The sequence below is a fragment of the Triplophysa dalaica genome, chromosome 13, assembly GCF_015846415.1.
Source record: "Triplophysa dalaica isolate WHDGS20190420 chromosome 13, ASM1584641v1, whole genome shotgun sequence".
Classification (NCBI taxonomy): Eukaryota; Metazoa; Chordata; class Actinopteri; order Cypriniformes; family Nemacheilidae; genus Triplophysa; species Triplophysa dalaica.
Window position 1 is genome coordinate 4,237,019 of NC_079554.1, and position 19,454 is coordinate 4,256,472.

The window sequence follows — 19,454 nt, forward strand, 5'->3', positions numbered from 1 at the left end:
TTTAAGAAGAAATGGTCATGTGTTTATTTTCCAACACTGGCTTCACTTCTTTAGAAAATGCTATCAGAATCCCGTGCTTGCTTGGAAAACGTTATATACATAAATGTAAAGTTATAGATTGTTTTTGGCTCTGGGTTAAAAGGTTTTGGCGAAACCCTATATAAATTGAAGAAAAACAAACAAAAAGGGATTAAAACAAACAATATATTACATATGATTATTAGATCACCATTGAACAGAAATAAAATGTTTAACGTTAATTTATTCCTTTCTACCCCCTTTACTCTGCTAAAAAAAGTACTTTTATATTTTTCTTTGTTATTATTATTTTATTTAAGTTTATGATTTTCTTTTTTTCTTCTTTTTTATGTATTATGTTTACATATGTAATGGTATACATGATATTGAAATGTATCCCATGTAGAACTTTCAATCTAAATGTTCATAATTATTGTAACGTAACTTATAATTTGAAGCAAAACCCTTTTTATCAATATTAGTTAACTAATGTAGGAAATAGTAAATGATGGTATAGGGGGCGATTTCGCACACAGCCTTTTTTTATACGGGAACATAAACATATCAGGATTTAAATCGATGTGAAAGCAGAACTTCCTTTCTCACTGTTATACGTCATCAATGAGCGACAACCTAGATTAAATTTGCGGCGCGAAAAGCGTCGAGTACAGTTTCTATGGCTACGGAAATAAACATGCGATACCTCCGTTTGAAGGTATCGATGGTGTAGTAACTTCAGTTATTCGATTGTTATTACCTCTAAAGATGACGCAGTCCGTAGTAGTTCAAGGTAAGAATGTGTTATTTCTATTGTCAAAACTGCAGCTATAGTTTCTCTCGATTCAGATCTGGCCAAAAGAGATGTATTTAAAACAGACTATGAATTATTGACAGGGCCAATATCTTTACAATTAATTTCTTTCTGTGAGCTTTCATATGTATCTTCCTCGATGTTTTGTCTGTGAACGCAGTTGGTCAGTGCGGGAATCAAGTGGGCTGCCGCTTCTGGGACCTCGCGCTAAGAGAGCACTCTCACGTCAATCAAGTGATGTCTTGCACATTTTTACATCAAAACACTGTCCAACACATGACACTGTATATGTTTCAGAATTTATTTTGTGATGTAGTAATCTTAAAATGAAAATGAGAAGTGTGTTTACTTTTATGCATTAAGGTCAACTTTGGCAGGTTTTTTACAGCCTAATAGGTTATTGCTTGTTTTTTCTTCTGCTGTGCCTCCCAGTCCTGTCTGAAAGGCATTTTATTCCATTAAAACAGTAACTTAACGTGTCACTGTGTCTCTGCAGAAGGGAGTTTATGATGAAGCACTTAGCAGTTTCTTTAGAAACGATGATCCAAGGTAACCTGTCTGGCTTTTAATGCTTTGTCCACCGACACTTTTATCCTAATATAAAAACGATCCTACCCTCCTCACATAAGCACTGATTATTCTTGTGATGTTTTTGCAGGAGAGGACATGGAGCAAACTGCATAGGTGGCAGGATCACCGGTCTGAAGGCCAGGGTGAGCATCTTGCCAGGGGATGTACAATATAGACAAGGGTTCCTCAGATCAGTCCAATTGAAGGCCGTGCAGAGTTAACCTCAACCCCTGAACAAATTCACCTGTCTGCGATTTTGACAGTCATCCTGAGAACCTTGATAGATTTCCGTTAATGTCTGTGTATGCCCGTGTATGCATTATCCATGTGTGTGTGTGAGCAGGCAGTGCTAGTGGACATGGAAGAAGGAGTTCTGGCAGAGATTTTGCAGGGGCCATTGCGGCAGCTTTTCAGCAGCACACAGCTCATCAGCGATGTCTCTGGTTCAGGAAATAACTGGTGAGACTTGTGCAGGATGTAAATTGTGAAGCATCTACACACATACTTGTACTTAAAGTGATACTTCACCCTTGAATTCAAATTTGCTGTTTATTAACTCACCCCAAGGGCATCCGAAGTGTAGGTGACATTTTTTCTAAAAGGGATACTTCATCCATAAATGAAAATTCTGTCGACATGTATTCACCTTCGAGTTGTTCCAAATCTTTACACATTTCTCTGTTCTGATAAACACAATAAAGATATTTGGAAGAATGCTTGTAACCAGACAGATTTTGCCCCCCATTGACTTCCATAGTAAAACAAAATACTTCATCTTTTATTTTCGGTTGAACACAAAAGAAGACATTTTGAAGAATGTAGTCAGCAGTTCTGGGGCACTTTTGTCTTCCATTATATTTTCTCCTATTATGGGAGTCAATTAGGGGCAGGATTTGTTTGGTTATAAGCATTCTTCAAAATGTCTTTCTCTGTGTTCATGAGAACAAAGAACTGTATACAGATTTGAAACAACTCGAAGGTGAATAAATGATGACAGAATATTCATTTTTGGGTGAAATATCCCTTTAAAGTGTCACAAAGGTCAAAGACACATTTTTGGGGACGTTAACAGATACAAACAGTATGTGTCACACATCACTTATAACAGTAATAGCACTCATTAGTTGTAGTTATAAGTGTGTATTGTGGACTTTTTTGCGAGACGTATCATAATTATGATATCAGGATTCTATATTAAGTATAAGAGAGAGATAGAAATAGACATTTTCTTTTTATAGATAAGTTTTAGTTCATTGTGATTCTATTTCTTACCTTTAGGGCAGTCGGGCACCACACATATGGCTCAGTCTACAGAGAGCAGATAGTGGATCAGGTCCGCAGGGCTGCAGAACACTGCGATTGCCTTCAGTGCTTCTTTCTCATTCACTCCATGGGAGGAGGTGAGCTTCTGTCGAATGATCACAGTCATGCTTTCTTTCATTCTGCCTGGGGTTTTCAAAGTACATCTGTTTGTTTAGGGACTGGTTCGGGTTTAGGCACATTTGTGTTAAAGCTTCTCGAAGAGGAGTTCCCAGAGGTCTGTCGGATAGTGACCTCTGTGTACCCAACAGCAGAAGACGACGTCATCACCTCTCCATACAACTGCGTCCTGGCAATGAAAGAACTCACCGAGCATGCTGACTGCGTCCTGCCTGTTGATAACCAAGTATGCCTTTTTTTTAGTACCACAAACCTTTTAAGTGTAATGGATTTTTATATTGAAATTTACATTTAGTGGCCTTTATAGTTTAGCAGTAAATGATTGCAGATTAAGTTTTTAACACTGTTGGTTTTAAAAGTCCCATTATCAGATCAATTCAATTACCATTTGCATCACATGGAAATCACAGTAATATTAAAGGTTAAGCAGTGCTATTTTGAATATTTTTTATGATATTTAAGGACCATTTTCATACAGCAACATGTTTAGTTTTTATATTTCTTTGGTAGTCTTTGGTGGATATTGTTGGTAAGATACAACATATGTCTCACACTGGTAAACCAAGCTGTGTCATCAAGAAGAACAGTACCATCATCTCTGGACAGGGAGGGGTGGTGAAGGTTGAGAAGCCTTTTGATGCCATGAATAACATTGTTGCCAACCTACTTCTTAATATTACCAGGTACTGAATGAGTTAAAGATCAAATCAAACCATTAACTCTGTATTTTTTTGTATGTGTATTACCCTTTTTTTTTTAAATGGAAGTCTGGACAAATTCGAGTCTACTATAAAAAAATTTTTTTCAACACTTACAGTTCAGCACGATTTGAGGGCTCTCTCAACATGGACCTGAATGAGATAGCCATGAACTTGGTACCATTCCCACGGTTACATTATCTGGTGTCCAGTCTTACTCCTCTCTACACACTTGCAGATGTTAATGTTCCACCACGCAGGTCCGTCACCATATGTTTGAAGTTGTTTTACTCAAGTATCGCTAAGTATCTTAAAACACTACTTAAATGTATAATTTAGGTAACATATACTTCACATTTTTGTAAGTAGCATTTTATTTCAGCAAGTGTTACGTGTTTTCAATTAAGGGTGTGTTATTTGAGAAAAATATGTATTTGCAAATTTTCTGGCAGACATTGTACTGGAAAGATGTTTATTTTGTGTATATTAAGAACTCAATTACCGTACTTCAGTTCTCCAATATTAAAATATTATACAGTACTGATAGGCTGATTTCTTAGTCTATCTGTCCGTTTCACAGACAAAATAATTTGCAAAGACATATCTTAAAATATGCCAGTGCCATTGATTTGTATCAAGATGCTCACCAGTAATGTTTTTTACTATACTATTTTTAAGAAAACACCTTAAAGTCCCGGTAAATCGTAAGTTTTGATCGTTTTTACTTGAGTATTTAGACACATTTATGAGTGAAATGGAATTTCTAATGAGGAAAAATAGTGGGCGTCTGTTTTGTCTTTGACTCTGAATTATTTGGATGGTATACTGACAGTTGGACGGGAGGAGTTAAGGGATGCTCAGCCCAAGCCGTCTAACATACAACATTTAAGATGGATAGTCACCACAGGAAGGAAGTACTTTTTTAGATTTCAAGTGAAGATTCTGAGGGCTCACAAATTTTAAAAAGAGAATGACCCACATTGATAAACAATTTACAATTAACGCTGCAATATTTCATCAAAAAATAGGCATTGTAATTTTTTATTTTTCTAGGACTTTAAATATACAAATTTAACTAAAGCCAAGTCCTGGCTTAACCCAAGCCCTACTTGTGAAACCGGGCCTTTAGGTATGCTTTTAAGGTAGAAAAAGTGTTGTGCGTCATGTTATTTTATTAAAGGGAAATAAGCAAACCAGTTAGATCGATATAAAAAAATGCGATTAGAGATACTGTAAACCTAAACTAGTTAATAAGACATTTTTGAAAGCACAGTTTTGTGGTCAGTTCTGATTTATAAAGTCTAAAGTTGAAATTGGTAACTATATAATTAATTATAAGGGGATCAACACATAAACTTAAGTTAGTGAGATATGCTGTGCTGGAGATCTATAGATTTTTGTTGAAGAGCAATGAGTCAGCTGTATTTACATTTATACATTTGACAGATGCTTTTATCCAAAGCCACTTATATTGCGTTATCCTATGAATTTTTGTTTCTTAGTATGTGCAATCCCCTGGGATCGAACCCACGACCTTGGCATTGTTAGCGCCATGCTCTAACCACTGAGCTACTGGAAAGCTACCTGGTATAAGCCTTGTGACCCATACCTCCACTCAGTAAAATGTACTCTCCAGATCCTTGTGCTCTTCTAGCAAACACCATATTTTGGTGCATCCCAAAAAGGCAAAAAATCTCTCTCATGTTCCAACACTTGACCCAATATTTGTCAACAATTGACCCAATGATACAGTCATCTATTTCTATTTCTATTCTAAGGAGTAAAAACGCTATTATTTTGTAATAATAGGCAGTTATTCTTACCTTACTTCTTGACTGACTCTCAAATGATCCGTTCCGCGATTCATCTGCCTAATCCCCTCCTTTCCGATAGCCTAGTCTGCTGCTGCTGTGATTGGTCTACAGCGAATGAGTCTCATGAGCTACAGTGTTTGGGGAAGAAGTCCTAGCCAAACATAGGCAGGGACTATATGTAGTGATGTAAATCCGTGGCTGTTTGCGAATCGGACTAAGGACAACTTGTTGCGGGATTCAGAGTCGACCCCTTTTTCCAACCCAATAACTTTGTTATTCATTTAACTTCGGATTAACAATTTGGCAGACTGCTTACTTTAAAACATGGCAACACAACACACTGGATGAAATGTCATTTTCATGATCTCATGTTATGTACTCTTTAATGTAAATATAAGTCGTTCTGGGGTGCGTTCCTCAACAACAAAACAACTTGCTGCTTAACCACCACAGTATGCATTGTACAGATTCACACAGACTTTTGTTTTGTGCAATGTGGGTAACATATACTGTAAGTTTTTAAGAACATTCCGATTAATTCGTTCCAATATCTTCATGCAATCCCTAGCTGCTCTTGATGCACTAGTCAGAAGTTAATACAATTGAAATATATCAGCACAGCAAAGAGTTAAGTTTAATTTTGTCTACTACTTGGTCTCTGTGTTGTAGGCTGGATCAGATGTTCTCAGATGCATTCAGTAAGGAACATCAGCTGATAAGAGCTGACCCTAAACACAACCTTTACCTGGCTTGTGCTCTGATGCTGCGTGGAAACGTTCAGCTGTCTGACCTGCGTAGGAACATAGACCGGTTTGTCTCTTCCTCCTTTTAGTCTTTTTATTCTGCTTATTTATCACGTAGCAGCCAAATCCCGTCATAACCCTGTTAATCATTTTAGTATACAATAATATTAAATCATTTTGATATACATTAAAAAAGTCTGTGCATAAGAGAAATAAATCTGTCTGGCATAGTTGTATCTGATGAGTACCACTGACTGGTCTCTGGACCTGAAGAGGAAGTTTATCCATGATCATTTCCATATGTTTAATTTAATACATTCTACAATTTCAAATATCATATTGCCTTGTTTTTTTATTATTTTTTTCAGTCTAAAGCCCACTCTGCCTTTTGTCCAATGGAATCAGGAGGGATGGAAGACAAGCCTGTGTTCTGTCCCTCCTGTGGGTCACACACATTCTCTATTAGCATTGGCCAACAACACTTGTGTCCAGTTTGCCTTCGGTCAGCTAAGGGAGCGTTTTGTGAAGCTCTACCGAAGAAAGGTACAGCGTGTCCCAAAGCCACCCACAATGTGTCTGTGCATGTAGACTAAGGAGCAGATTAATGTTAATGGCATTTGTTTTGCGTCCCCAGGCTCACCTGCATCACTATTTAGCAGTGGATGGTATGGAGTCAGCTGGATTCACTGAAGCGCTGTCATGTCTCTCAGATCTTATACAGGACTACACACACCTTGAATGCCCACTCATGCCAAACGCCCCCAGACTCTCCATCGCAACATGATTGTGTGAAAGATGTATGCAGATACAAATGTTATGCTTATGTGTATATTAATATAATTAACTGTGTTTATTTATAAATCACATGTCAATAATCAGTGTTTTGATGTAAAATGTCTCTTGTCATAGACCTTAAAGTGTGCAGTGTGTAATTTATTTAAATGTTCAGATATATTTTGTTATCTCAGCGTGTAGGCGGGAGACATTGACCCTTAAACGAGAGCAGCGTGATTTTGCTAAGAGATCCTGAATCTTGTTGGTCCTGACACAACATTTCTTTCAAAGAAATGCCTCCTCAACCCTAAAATTGGGAGGAAATTATAATTTTATAAGAATATAAAAATAAACATATGGTGTATACTTATTTCTTCAGTTAATATGGCTCTGTTGCTTGTCACCTCCGCAGTAGCTTTATTTTGCCCTTTTTTCTCACATTTGCTGTGGTTAGATACTGTATATCAAAAAGTAATTTGGTATGAAAATTATGTGACAGAGACTTGAAGACATTTTATAAAAATTAACTGCATAACTGCGAGTTATTATATCAAAGTGTTGACAGGATGGATTGTTTAATGTGAATGAGTTCTTTATGAGTTATCTTTGCCCATATGCAGGAATGTGTTTTTAATAAAAGCATTCCTGAAATGAACATGATTCATCCATTTGGATAATTTATTTTGATAATGATTGGACCCATTATTCATTTAGAATATAATATCCTTCGAATCAGATGAATCTTATTTTTACAAGCAAAACATCACATGACTCATGATTTTTAAAAACTGTGTCCAGTTATGCAAAACACAAATAGGGCATCTATCAGTCAGAATGCTTCCTATGACCAACAAAAAAATTACCCCAACTATGAAATTGCTGTAAGTGTACTGTAACTGTAGCAGCTGAGATTTCAGCCAGTCAAATTATGGTCCAGTCGCCCAAGAATATTGATAGTTTAAAGAATTTTGACATCACAAACAATAATAGATCTGTGGCATTTGCAACAAAGCTACGAGAAGTCATTCACTGACAATAAGAGTTGGTGAATTAAGGTAACAGCAATGATCAGAGATTCACTTTATACAACTGAGCATCAATACAATGATGTGATGACTAGTGGGAGCGCATACAGTAGAGGTTATGGGATATCTTTTCACATCGTCTCACACTCACAGGGGTTTTGTGACTGAGATGTTGTGAAGGCACATTATCCAGATGCAATGTTTGACGTGTTAACACATTTGACATGTTCAAATCAATTCATAAAGACAAAAATACCTTTAGGGCTAAACAATTTAAGACAAACATTTAGAATCTGTAAACAGCAATGTATTGGCCATGTTTTCCTTCCTGTGCGTATAAAGTTTTAATAGCACACATATTATAGAAAACCTCAGGTACAATTTCAGAATGATCATCCCCCAGATTTCTGTCTTCGTGTCTGTTTTATATTAAGTGTAGTTCTGAAAACATGTCTTCGGGATCATTACACTTCTTTTGACACACACAGGAAATGATCCACTGCATTTTCCATAGTACATTGGATCCTCCTTTGCAGCGGAACTCTATCTTCACGATTTTTGACTTATTGGGAATGCAGCAGCGTTTGTCCGTGCAGATGCCACAGTACATCGGCCGGTACTTCTTAACACTGGTACAGCCAGACAGAACCAGCTTCTCAGCTTTATTCTCCTGGAATTTCGGTCTACAGGTCTTTCCTTTTGGCATCTGTGCATGAAAGAGATAATTATTGGCACTTTTCATAGGTTTCAAAATAGGGAATAAAAATAATTCTAAAATCAACACAATCGCATTCCAAATGTTACATTTTAGTTCGCTTGCTTGATATAAAAGTATATAAAAACAAATTTGGACCTTTTAGTGACTGTTTTCATCCTAGTGTTGGTTGTGATTAGGGGAAATGACCTACTGCATGCTTGGTTTTTACGAATAATCGTATTTTATTGTACAATTCACATGACAATGTATTAATGCCACCTTGTAAAACATTTACCTTTGAGATCAACACTCTTTAAAGAACTAACCTTTTTATAATCTGAACCTTTTTCACGACAAAGAACCTTTTGTGAAACAGAAAGCTTCTTTGGATTAAAGGTTAAAGGTTCTTTATGGAACCATTTGGATCAAAAAGGTTCTTCTATGGCATTGTGAAACACCTTTATTTTTAAGAGTGAAGTACATTTGTAAATGTAAATAAACCTATGTTTAAATGAGTAATTAAATCTTTTTAAAATCTGTTTTCTTAATTTAACTTAGGAAACAATATTGAAAAGCTCGCCTATCATCACCATCACATTATGTTATTTTTTCAGAAACTTTCGTTGTCATGTCATGACCACACAAGCTTCTTTAATGTTTGTTTCCATCGAGACCCATCGAAATTCATTGGATTTATAACACTTTTAAAGTTTGTCTGGCTTCAGTGTACAGCCTAAAAAAGGATACAAGATAGTGTTATTTTAATAATTGGAGACAGTTTTGTCTAATCTTAATGAAATTAGTTCCCCTCAATTCTCTTAGAATATCCACAAGTCTATTTCATTTCTTCTTCCAGCCACAAAATATAAGAAAATTACCTAAATCATTTAAATTCATTCAGATCAAATCATGAAAATGAAAGCAACAAGGTTGGATTTGAAACTCAGCACTCTCTGTTGTGAATGCTTTTTATCAAATACTAGATAGGCTAGTCAGTGAATTTACAAGGTGCTTCTCTACAGATGCTAACAGTGTACTAACAGCACATGTCATTGTTAGACAATCCAGTTTTATGGCATCACTGGAGACAAAGTAACCCAAAGATTCCCCAAGTCTGACAAAAAGAGGACACTCGAGGACACTCTAAAAATACGTAGGAATTAATGTTTCTCATGTTTCTCCATATAAAGATGTGTTTATGGACTTGTACAAACTCTTTATATCCCTGACACCTCCTGTGACATCTCTTTCATGTGAGAGATCTTTCCACTATCTCCGAAGCTTGAAAACCTATCCGAGAAGCAACGATGGGGATGTAGCTTTTGACCATCAATACATGAAGAGGGATGCGATGATCATTGATGCATTGCTGTCAACCACAACAACCACAGCATTGTCCTGATGTAAGACTTTAAACAGGAAGTTATTTGGCTCTGTAAATATACCCACAGTGCTATTGGTGTATTTATGTTTTCTTGCCTTTAATTGAAATTCTAAGTTGTCGGTGAATGTTTAGAATAAAATGTCAGTGAATGTTTACAGTATATGTAAAATATTTTATTATTTAATTTGGAAGCTAAGAATTTCCTAAAATTAAATATAGTCGTTTAGTTGTAGTTAATACAATAACTTAAAAGTTATTTGGTGCCACCCTTAGGCGCACAACCATCAGAACCTTCATTGGAGAACTTAGAGAAGGTCGTTTGGTAAAATGAGTTCCGCACACTTTTCACCTGAAGAAGTGATGGGGAACAAGCCAGTGGAGGGATTGTGAGGCTGGGAAACATCTCAGCTACGATTGTAACCACTCTTCCCTTACGAAGGGAACAAGACATGGAACACTAGGGTTTAGAACATGAACCTATCATCTTTGATTGTAATTTCAAAAGGCCAAAAAAAATCGCTGAAACATGCCATTCTCTAATCCATTCACACGGGGATAAAAGCACAATTTATTTCGGTTTTGTGATAAGGAATCTGGGAAATGTGTGCCCGTCACAATAGCAGTCGAAACAGTGTTGTGGCATGAGGGACGCTTCTTCATCGGGAAACAGTGTTATACTCATAACGGAGATATTCCCTTCCTGTCGTTCAGTTATTTCCTCTCTAATAATAATTTGATGTTATGAAGATCAAATATTCCTGAGCTTGATCAAAGTCTGATATATGCAAATCAAACTATTACTTTTCTGTAATGCATGTTTTTTTACACATTACCTACTAAAAAGAATTAACATTAGTTCCACATGAAGCACACTAACCATTCGCCATTTCCATATTTTGTCATGCTGGGATGTTTCATTTTTATATGTTCCAACATCCATGTTGTGCTTCCATGAAATACCATTTCCATTGTGTCATATATAACACATGTCAGCATTTTATGTATAGTTTTAATACTAGTTCAGCTTCAGCTCTCTAACTGATAGCACGGCCTCTTCTTCTATTGGATACATTTTAACAATACAGTGGTAAGAAATGTGAAAGTATTCATTATCTTAATACAAGCTAAATTCATTATGAGAACGTATTACCTTTTTTTTGTATAACATTATAAACAATGAATATATCTAATTTTATATAGCCTGCAAAATTAATTATATGGTCTTGACATATAGGTAAATAAATTCCACATACCAATTATATTTGGTGTACTTAAAGTCTTGCAACCAGAAGTTGCGATCGTTTTTTACTTCTGTATTCTGACACATTTCCGAGTGAAAAGGAATTTCAAAGGAGAAAATTACTGGGCGTGGCTTGCCTACAGTTGAAGGGGAGGAGTTAACGGTTGCTCCAGCAAAGCCATCGATTTACCTCATTTGAGATGGATAGTCATTTCAGGGTGGAAGTGCAGTTTCAGAATTTAACTTTGGGACTTTAATCTTCAGTGAATTTATCACCAACTAATCACAAAGCTAAATAAATGAGCTCAAAATAATAATCGGTTTCGCATTATACATTTATCAGCCTCTTACTTTTTGATTCTACTTTTATGATAGATGGATGCGCTTTTTCAAGCTTCAAACTGAGACACAATCTAATGCAAAGAATGCAAAGAAGGAGTTGCCTAAGGGACGATTCACATTTTGCGTCTTTTGCGTGCGCAGTTTCGTTATTTTAAATGTAGACACGCGGCATATGTATCAAGTTAGAAATAGTACATCTACAGAGTGTACATAGTACAGAGTGGTGTGCACACACCACGGGTCATTTGACTAGCTAAAGCAGCTTGCGTTTTCTGTGCGGTTTTAGACGCAAAATGTGAATCACCCCTTACACTTTTTGGGGTGAACTTCATTTAAAATTGCTCAAAAATGTAAAAACAGCATAAAATCTGGCTCGCAAATATTATATTTTAAATTAATCCAGTAAATTATTTTTATGGCAACTGATAACCATATGTAAACATGTTATACTAATAAACCATCATGAGTGGATTGATGCTTACCTTCATCCCTTTCAGAGCTTTCTTCTCACACGGTCTGAGAAGACAAAGTCTGCGCTCTTTTCTCATCTCGCACTTGCTGTTGTCATTGTTGACCCGTACAGAAATGCCAATGCCGCAGGTGCGTGAACATGCTGACCAGGGTGTAGTCTGCACTAAGCAGTTCTTCTTCCAGGCTAAAGGAGGATCCCTGTAAGCTTTCAGTGTTACAGTCACAAAGCACTATGTCATCTCACAGTACATATACAAACACCCAGCCTTACCTCAGGCCCATGGTTCTGACAAACGTTAAACGGAATTGCAGATTTTTTGATAGCGCTGTGTATACCTGTTTGAGCTCTGTGTATTTATTTATCTTTAATCATTTTGATCCCTCAGTCTCAAAACGTTGAGTAGGCACTTATAATGGAAGTAAGTGGGGCCAGGCAGCAAACATTAAAATACTCACTGTTTCAGAGCATAGCCACAAGACATAATAACAAAATAACGTATAGTATTGTCTTATTATAGCTTAATCCTCTTATCTTTACTTGCGTAAAGTTATATCTATGTTATAACAAGTCTTGACCTTGCGAATCCATTTACCCAGTAACATTCACATGATAAATAATACAAGGATAGTAGATAAAGAATGTTTATGTCTACAAGTCTAAAATGTTTTGTTAAAACTCTTTTTATCTGAAAATCAATCAACTGGGCATGTTAGTCTTTGCTTATAGTATTCTCGGTTCTCTTCGTTTTTTTTAAGCTAAACATTAAGCTCTGAAAGATGATATTGGGGGGACAATGGTGTACCTAACAATGTGAACTATGCATAGTTATTTTTTATTAATTAAATTTTTACTTTTATTTTCCAGGAAGTCCCATTGACATCAATGATCTCTTTTAAAAGAGATTATCTATGTTACTTTCACTGTAAGCGTCTTACTGTAACCACAAATGTTGCTTTAAAATATATTTAAGTTCCAATAGGCTTTAAATCATTGTCATTTATTTTCTTAATGCATTATACCATCATAAATCTGCAGTGCACTTATTTAATATTACTAACAATGTTATTCTGGCCGGGTTGAGATATCAACCAAACATCATAGCTTAAAGTCTTCAAACATTATTCTTGTATTTGATGTTTTAATATAGCCACATTTACCTGACATGGTCCTGTAGGTGGTGTCTTGCTGATGTTTGTGGCTACTGTTACTCTTGAGACCTGCTGGTGTTTTGCCCTGAAGGCCAGTGGCACTCAGCATCCCTGCAGGTTTCTCAATGAAGACAGGAGTACAGCCAATAGCTCCAGCGATGCAAGTGCACTTGTAGAGTGGGCTGGACTGGAAGGCCTGTCCATTGTCATAGTGAGCCCCGTTGAGATCACAACCCACCCCCATCATGTCTGAAATAACACGCAGGACTTTTGTTAAACTATTTTACTCTCCTCTCTTCTGTGCTTACAGCATGTTTTTGTGTATGGTTTTGAAGCACTTTTTGTGGGAGAGATGTGAGACTTTCCAGACAAAACTAACGTTTCAGTTGGATACAGAATACTTTTTTGTCTTTATCAGGGCTGTTACAATAGCATATTTTCAGTCAAGATTATTGCGGCAAAACAAAATTGCGCAGAACAATATTATTGCAACATCTATTGAATTTTGAAGTCAGTCAAATTCAGCTTTATTTTTTCCTCTTTTTTGGCAATGACACTCAGAATATAAGTGTAGAAAGGCAGAGAGAGGAATTTTGTTACCATTGTCTCTTATAGGTACTGTGTGTCATTTTTAGGGGCATCTAGTGGCGAGGTTGCAAACTAAGTTGCACGCACAGTCTGATGCATAAGGCACACTTTTCTGGAAACACTTCAGCACGTTCAAAGTCATCATCTGATTGGTTGAAATTGACAAGATTTCCAGGAGACACACTTTATGTTGGTGTGCCTCAATCCACTATCTTTAGTCTTCAGCTTGTACAGAATGCTGCTGCCAAACTTCTTACAGGAAAGCACAAGCATGATCATGTCACACCCATCTACACTGCACTGGCTTCCTATCAAAAACAGGATTGATTTCAAATTTGTATTGTTTGTTTAAAAAGCCCTTAAAATAGTTTAAATTGTTTATAAACCCCTCTAGCTCCTCAATATTTACAGACCTCCTGCTCCCTTACACTTCCACCTGAACCTTGAGATCTTGTGAGCTTGGGTTACTCATGGTTCCCAGATCAAGACTTAAAGTTTGAGGTGTTCGCGTCTATCTCCATTTTTAAAACCAAACTCATTACCAACACTTATTTTCTTTTTCTTTTAATGTTCCTTGATTGATTATACTTATCTCCTTTTTTTGATGATGTTGCTGAATGTACTGGTATACTCTTGATTTAGTCATTCTATCTGCTTTTACAGCACTTTGTTTTCCGCCTCAGTTTTTTTTTTAAACGTACTATATAAATAAACACTGATTGATTGATTGATTGATTGAGACTACTGTAGAAACAACATTGCAAATTCCATATAAGTACATGTAGCTCATTCTTAGGTTATAAAAACATAACGCTTCATTATGTAAGATCTTTATACAAATCTGAACAGAAAGTTTAATAAATCTGGCCCTTAGCTTTAACTACGTATCTTATTATTGTGTTGTTGACTGTGTACCTGTAAAAGAAAATAACTCCAACACAGCGGTGTACTTCATAAAATATTCACTCACAAGAACAGACGCCAACCTCATAACGTGGCTGGTCTTTGGAAAAGTCGCAGTACAAGCTTTTGTGCGGGTCACAGATGTCCCTCTCATTGCATGACTTCCCAATTTGTTGTGCACATGTTTTGCAGCATCCACAGCCATCCAAAACAGAGCTGACACCTGGGGCGCACTGCGCTCGGACACCACATTTACACGGCCAGCTACAGAATTGCCTTCTTTCTGCCACACCTGTCCCTCTTCGCTGCTTCTGCTGGGAATCAGCACCCTGAATAAAGCAAGAACACACTTGATTGTAAAAGTTTTTCACACACACGCACACACCATGTGTTACTCTGGTTTTATTGATGCGATGTGAATTCGATCACAGAGGACACAGTCTGACACATACAGTACATACACAGCATTAGTGATTGATCATTATAATTTTACTGGGATCAATGTCTCCATGGGCTGTCTCACCCTAACCACTGCCTCTTTAAATATTGTGGTAATGTAATTTTCAGACTATTTTTGTAAGTTTGCCAGCAAATCCACAAGCTTCCCTAGCAGGTGAAAAGTCAAATCTGAATGTCAACAAGCCAGTCCTTTATACGGCTTTACTGACTGCTGTACTGTTTTAGCAGTGTGTGGAAAAAAAAACACTAACCTTTCCAGATGCCTTGACAGGGTCTACACTGTCTGCAGGCAGCACATATATCACAAATATACTACAGTATCCCTCAACTAGGGGTTTTTTAAGTGGCACAAGTATGCACTACAAACTGTAAGCTTCAGTTTCCATTTTTTCTCAATTTCGGTAGATTATGTTTAGGACAAGAGTCTTACTGATGGTACTCAACAAAAATAAGACGAATGCTTTAAACTGGTTTAAGTAACATACCGTTTTCTAGCCCATATTCCTTTTTTCAGAGCTTAATGTTTTTTAACCATTACTTCACAGAACGTTCTTGATATCAAATGTTTTTGTTTTCCCAAAGATGTCTGCACCACAGAATTTAAAAATACTAGGCTACTATTTTCAGTTTTCCAGCAATTGCCTCATCTTCAACTGGTCGAAGAATAAACAGACCACTGCCCTGAAATCACACCTTTGGTTGAGTTAGTGTTAGACTGCTTGGGATTCTAAAACAAACAGAGCAATGTACTGATAGCACCACAGTATTTACTGTATTCAGCGAAATCCACCTTTAGTACAAAATGACCTAGATATAGTTTTAACATAATAAACAAAAACACCTGTTTATAGATAAAATAAATAATTCATTCTTTGCAACTCAAATAGCACTTTGATACAGATAGAAATGGGATATATCTCCAATACAATTTGCTATTTTTCACCAAAAATAAATTCTGCTGTATATTTCAAATCTTAATTCATGACATTTTGATTAGTTTGTTTGCTAATTTGCTAGTAGGCTAATAACATTAAAACTATGTTGAGATAAAGACATTTCTCTGTACTGTAAGGTTTACAACAGACTTTAACAATTCCCTTTCCCAAATGTTTCTGAGGTCAACAGAGGTCACAACAAAAATGTAAAGTCTTTTTGTCAAGTTTACAGGGTGAGCTTATTCTGTGAGAGAAAAATCTGATCAAGAATTTGCATGGCAAAGAAAAACACATCTCTATTGAAGTTTCATTTTAGAAATGTTCTCACTCATAGTCTCATGTCAGAATCTCACATAAAAGAAAGTTTATTGCATCAACCCCTGACGGAGATAAAAATAACCATTTTGTTACAACACTTACTGTATGTTGTAAACTTTTAGACAAAAGTTAAACTGACATCAAACAGTTATGTTAAAATATCCACAAAATCTGAATGTAACAAAAATTGCATTTTATAAAGGCACATTTATATTGCACAGTTAATATTCACAACACATTACAGAACCCCAGTCAGCTTGGTTAGTCCAGTAACTGTATTACCACAGAGAATGAGCATATTATATTTATTTTAGTCCAACTGATGACAGTGGCTCTTAAACACACAGGGATGCTAATGTCTAGTTCAGCATTAATGGTGAGGAGAGAATTGATACAGTGGCCCTTACCTGACTCAGAATGAGCACTGGAATACAGAAAAGTAGCGACAGCATCATATACTTTTTGCAGAGGAGTTCTGTTCACCTAGAACGAAATGGAGAGAGGTGAGAGGGAATGAGAGGGAACTGACTTGTCTGAGAGGTTTACAAAGCTTCCCTCTGTCTGTTCTCCAAACACACCTTTCCCTTACAGCAGTTCACACAGATCTCCATCTCAATTATTCCACCCACCCTCTGCTCTCTCTCTCTCAAAATTCAAGATTCAAATACGCTTTATTGGCATGATAAAACAAATTTAACACTACCAAAGCATAGGAAAATTATATGAAACATTCGGCACAAATACAGATTAAAATAAAATAAAATAAATGTATATCCTAAAAAGACAAAAAGAGCAAAGTATTGATGACAGTTCTTAGTGAGGTTGACAGGATGCTGTCATATAGTGTCAGTTTGTGTGTGATGTGTCAGTGTTTTGTTGTGTTGTGCTGGTTGTTCTTTTGTCGTGGCAGGACTTGACATATCTTTCAGCTAGGTTTGGGATTACTGAGTTTTCTCCCAGTATTTATGAAATCTTGTCCTTTCGTTGTAACTGGTTAAAGTATTTGTGTACGTTTGTAAACTGGGGGAAGAATGTTTCTCTGAAGTGTGTATAGTTTGGCATGAGATTAAAAAGTGCAGCTCTGTTTTCACTTGATTCTGTGTGCAGTGTGGACGCAGTCGCTCCTTTCTTCGTGTCCAAGACTGTCTGTGTCTGCTTGTCTCTACTGTGAGCTTGTTATCACTGAGTCTGAATCACAGCTCTTGATGGCTTAAGGCTTTACTTAAGCCTAACTTAAAGTCCAACTTCTTTGAAAATGCTGCCTTTTTCGTTTCCATGTAAACTGCAAGACTGAACTTTCCGATGACGTCACGCGCATGCATATTACGCTAGTATAGTCAAGACAATGGCTGCGTCCAAGTACCCCCACTTTTACGCGACAGGAAATAAGAGCGGAAGTTTGTCCAATGTCTTAAAAATGCCAAAGGACAGTGCACTTAACGCACACTAAACCCACACTAGCTTGAATCCTGCTTCGGAGCCGTATTAAGGCTAAGTGTATCCCATCATGCATCATGTTGTGGATATGAATCGTGAGACTTTTTGCTCGGGTCTTGCAAGATGTTGCAGAAAGCTTTGCAGTGTATGTTATACTAATACTTTTTATGGTTAGATCTTTATTTAATCTATGTTTGGCTAACGTGTATTTTTATTTGTTTTTGGGTACAGCTGCTTTGATACAATACAAATAAAGCGATATAAAAATAAACCTGACTTGACTATATAATTAACTATAGAATGTAGTGTTACATATTTTATTGGTTAAAACTCCAGAGTTATGTATTTTGTAAAATAGTTTTTATCTCATAATGAGAAACACCACATTAAATAACGTTACATGTCTTCACTTGCTAAGTGTGTCCCATTTGGGTTGGAAATACTACATGCTCACTTGGGATCTTCATGCCCACTAGAACACTAGGGCCATAAACAGGAAATACGTCATGAAAGTAGTTTTCAAAAACTCAAAGGAAAAACGTTTCAGTTTTTCAGCGTGTAAACGTGCCCTGAGATCCGTCTTCAAAAGTTTGCGTTTTCAGTCCACCAAAATGCCAATTCCGTCTTGTGCAGAATGCTTGTCCAGAGACGCCTACATTTGTTTGCGTTTTCCGTTGAAAATGGTCTTGTGTAAATGGCCCCTATGTTATCAGTGTTACTAATGTTTATACCAAGATATGTTTAGTTTTGATATAGTTTTGGGTGTGTTCTAAAGGGGAAGTTTTTAAGTTTGAAATTGTGATGTTGGTTTTGGCGACCGGGCCTTTTTTGAAATTTTATGATTTTAGTGATAGGGCCCATGTTTGACAGAAAGTGTGACCGGGTGCTGGTCACTGTTCTAGTGCTCGAGCTCATTCATTAATGTATATGTTAAATAGTGTAGGACTTACACCACAGCCCTGTCTCACTCCACAACTCTGGGAGAGAAAGTATGTGTATTTGTTGTTTTAACTGCAAATGTGTTATTCATGTACATCGATTTGATGATGTCGTAGGTTTTTCCGCCGAGGTCGCATTGAATCAATTGAAGAAAAAGTCCCTCATGCCAGATTGAGTTAAAAGCTTTTGTGTGGTCAACAAAGCATGAGAAGAGCTTTCTCTTATTTTGGCTGGTTTCTTTGTCAATTAAAGTACGAAGAGTGTATATATGATCTGATGTGCGGTATTTTGGTTGGAAACCGATTTGGCATTTTCTCAAGATGTTTTTCGATCATTTAGATAATGAATTTGTAAATCTTCATTATGTGCATTCCAATGTTCCCAGAAGCGGTTTGTTTCTAGAGATTGTTCAATTGCTCTTAACTGATTTTGTATATCTTCTTTCTGTTTCTTCCTTGGTATGTCCTTAGAATGTTTTAGTTTTTCATGGTAGAGTGGCGTGTATTTTCATTTTCCGCATCTCTGTGTTTCTGATTTGACAGAATTTTTACTTCTTTTTTTTAGCTTTTCTAGTTGTCAAACCATTTCTCATTTACAGGCTTGTTTTTTAAAGTGTGGGGAACAAATGTCTGACAGTAAGGCTACAGTACAGTGAGGGACGAGGGAGCTCAGCTCAACCAAAGAGGAAAATATAGTGGC

At 36.6% G+C, this 19,454-nt stretch overlaps 2 protein-coding genes across 2 annotated transcripts; one reads left to right on the forward strand and one right to left on the reverse strand.

Moving 5' to 3' along the window:
- Positions 1 to 649: 649 nt before the first annotated feature.
- Positions 650 to 7,523, forward strand: tube1 (tubulin, epsilon 1). The gene is made up of 12 exons (XM_056764533.1): positions 650 to 808; positions 990 to 1,063; positions 1,326 to 1,378; positions 1,488 to 1,542; positions 1,743 to 1,858; positions 2,678 to 2,799; positions 2,878 to 3,065; positions 3,350 to 3,522; positions 3,657 to 3,797; positions 6,021 to 6,161; positions 6,463 to 6,637; positions 6,729 to 7,523. The coding sequence occupies exons 1-12, from the start codon at positions 784 to 786 to the stop codon at positions 6,876 to 6,878; spliced, it is 1,413 nt and encodes a 470-aa protein (XP_056620511.1). The 5' UTR covers positions 650 to 783; the 3' UTR covers positions 6,879 to 7,523.
- Positions 7,524 to 8,027: 504 nt separating this feature from the next.
- Positions 8,028 to 16,885, reverse strand: ccn6 (cellular communication network factor 6). The gene is made up of 5 exons (XM_056765019.1): positions 16,787 to 16,885; positions 14,735 to 14,996; positions 13,186 to 13,425; positions 12,039 to 12,232; positions 8,028 to 8,599 (listed from the first exon to the last, which is right to left on the reverse strand). Exons 1-5 carry the CDS (start codon positions 16,832 to 16,834, stop codon positions 8,318 to 8,320), a joined length of 1,026 nt encoding a protein of 341 aa, XP_056620997.1. The 5' UTR covers positions 16,835 to 16,885; the 3' UTR covers positions 8,028 to 8,317.
- Positions 16,886 to 19,454: the final 2,569 nt, after the last annotated feature.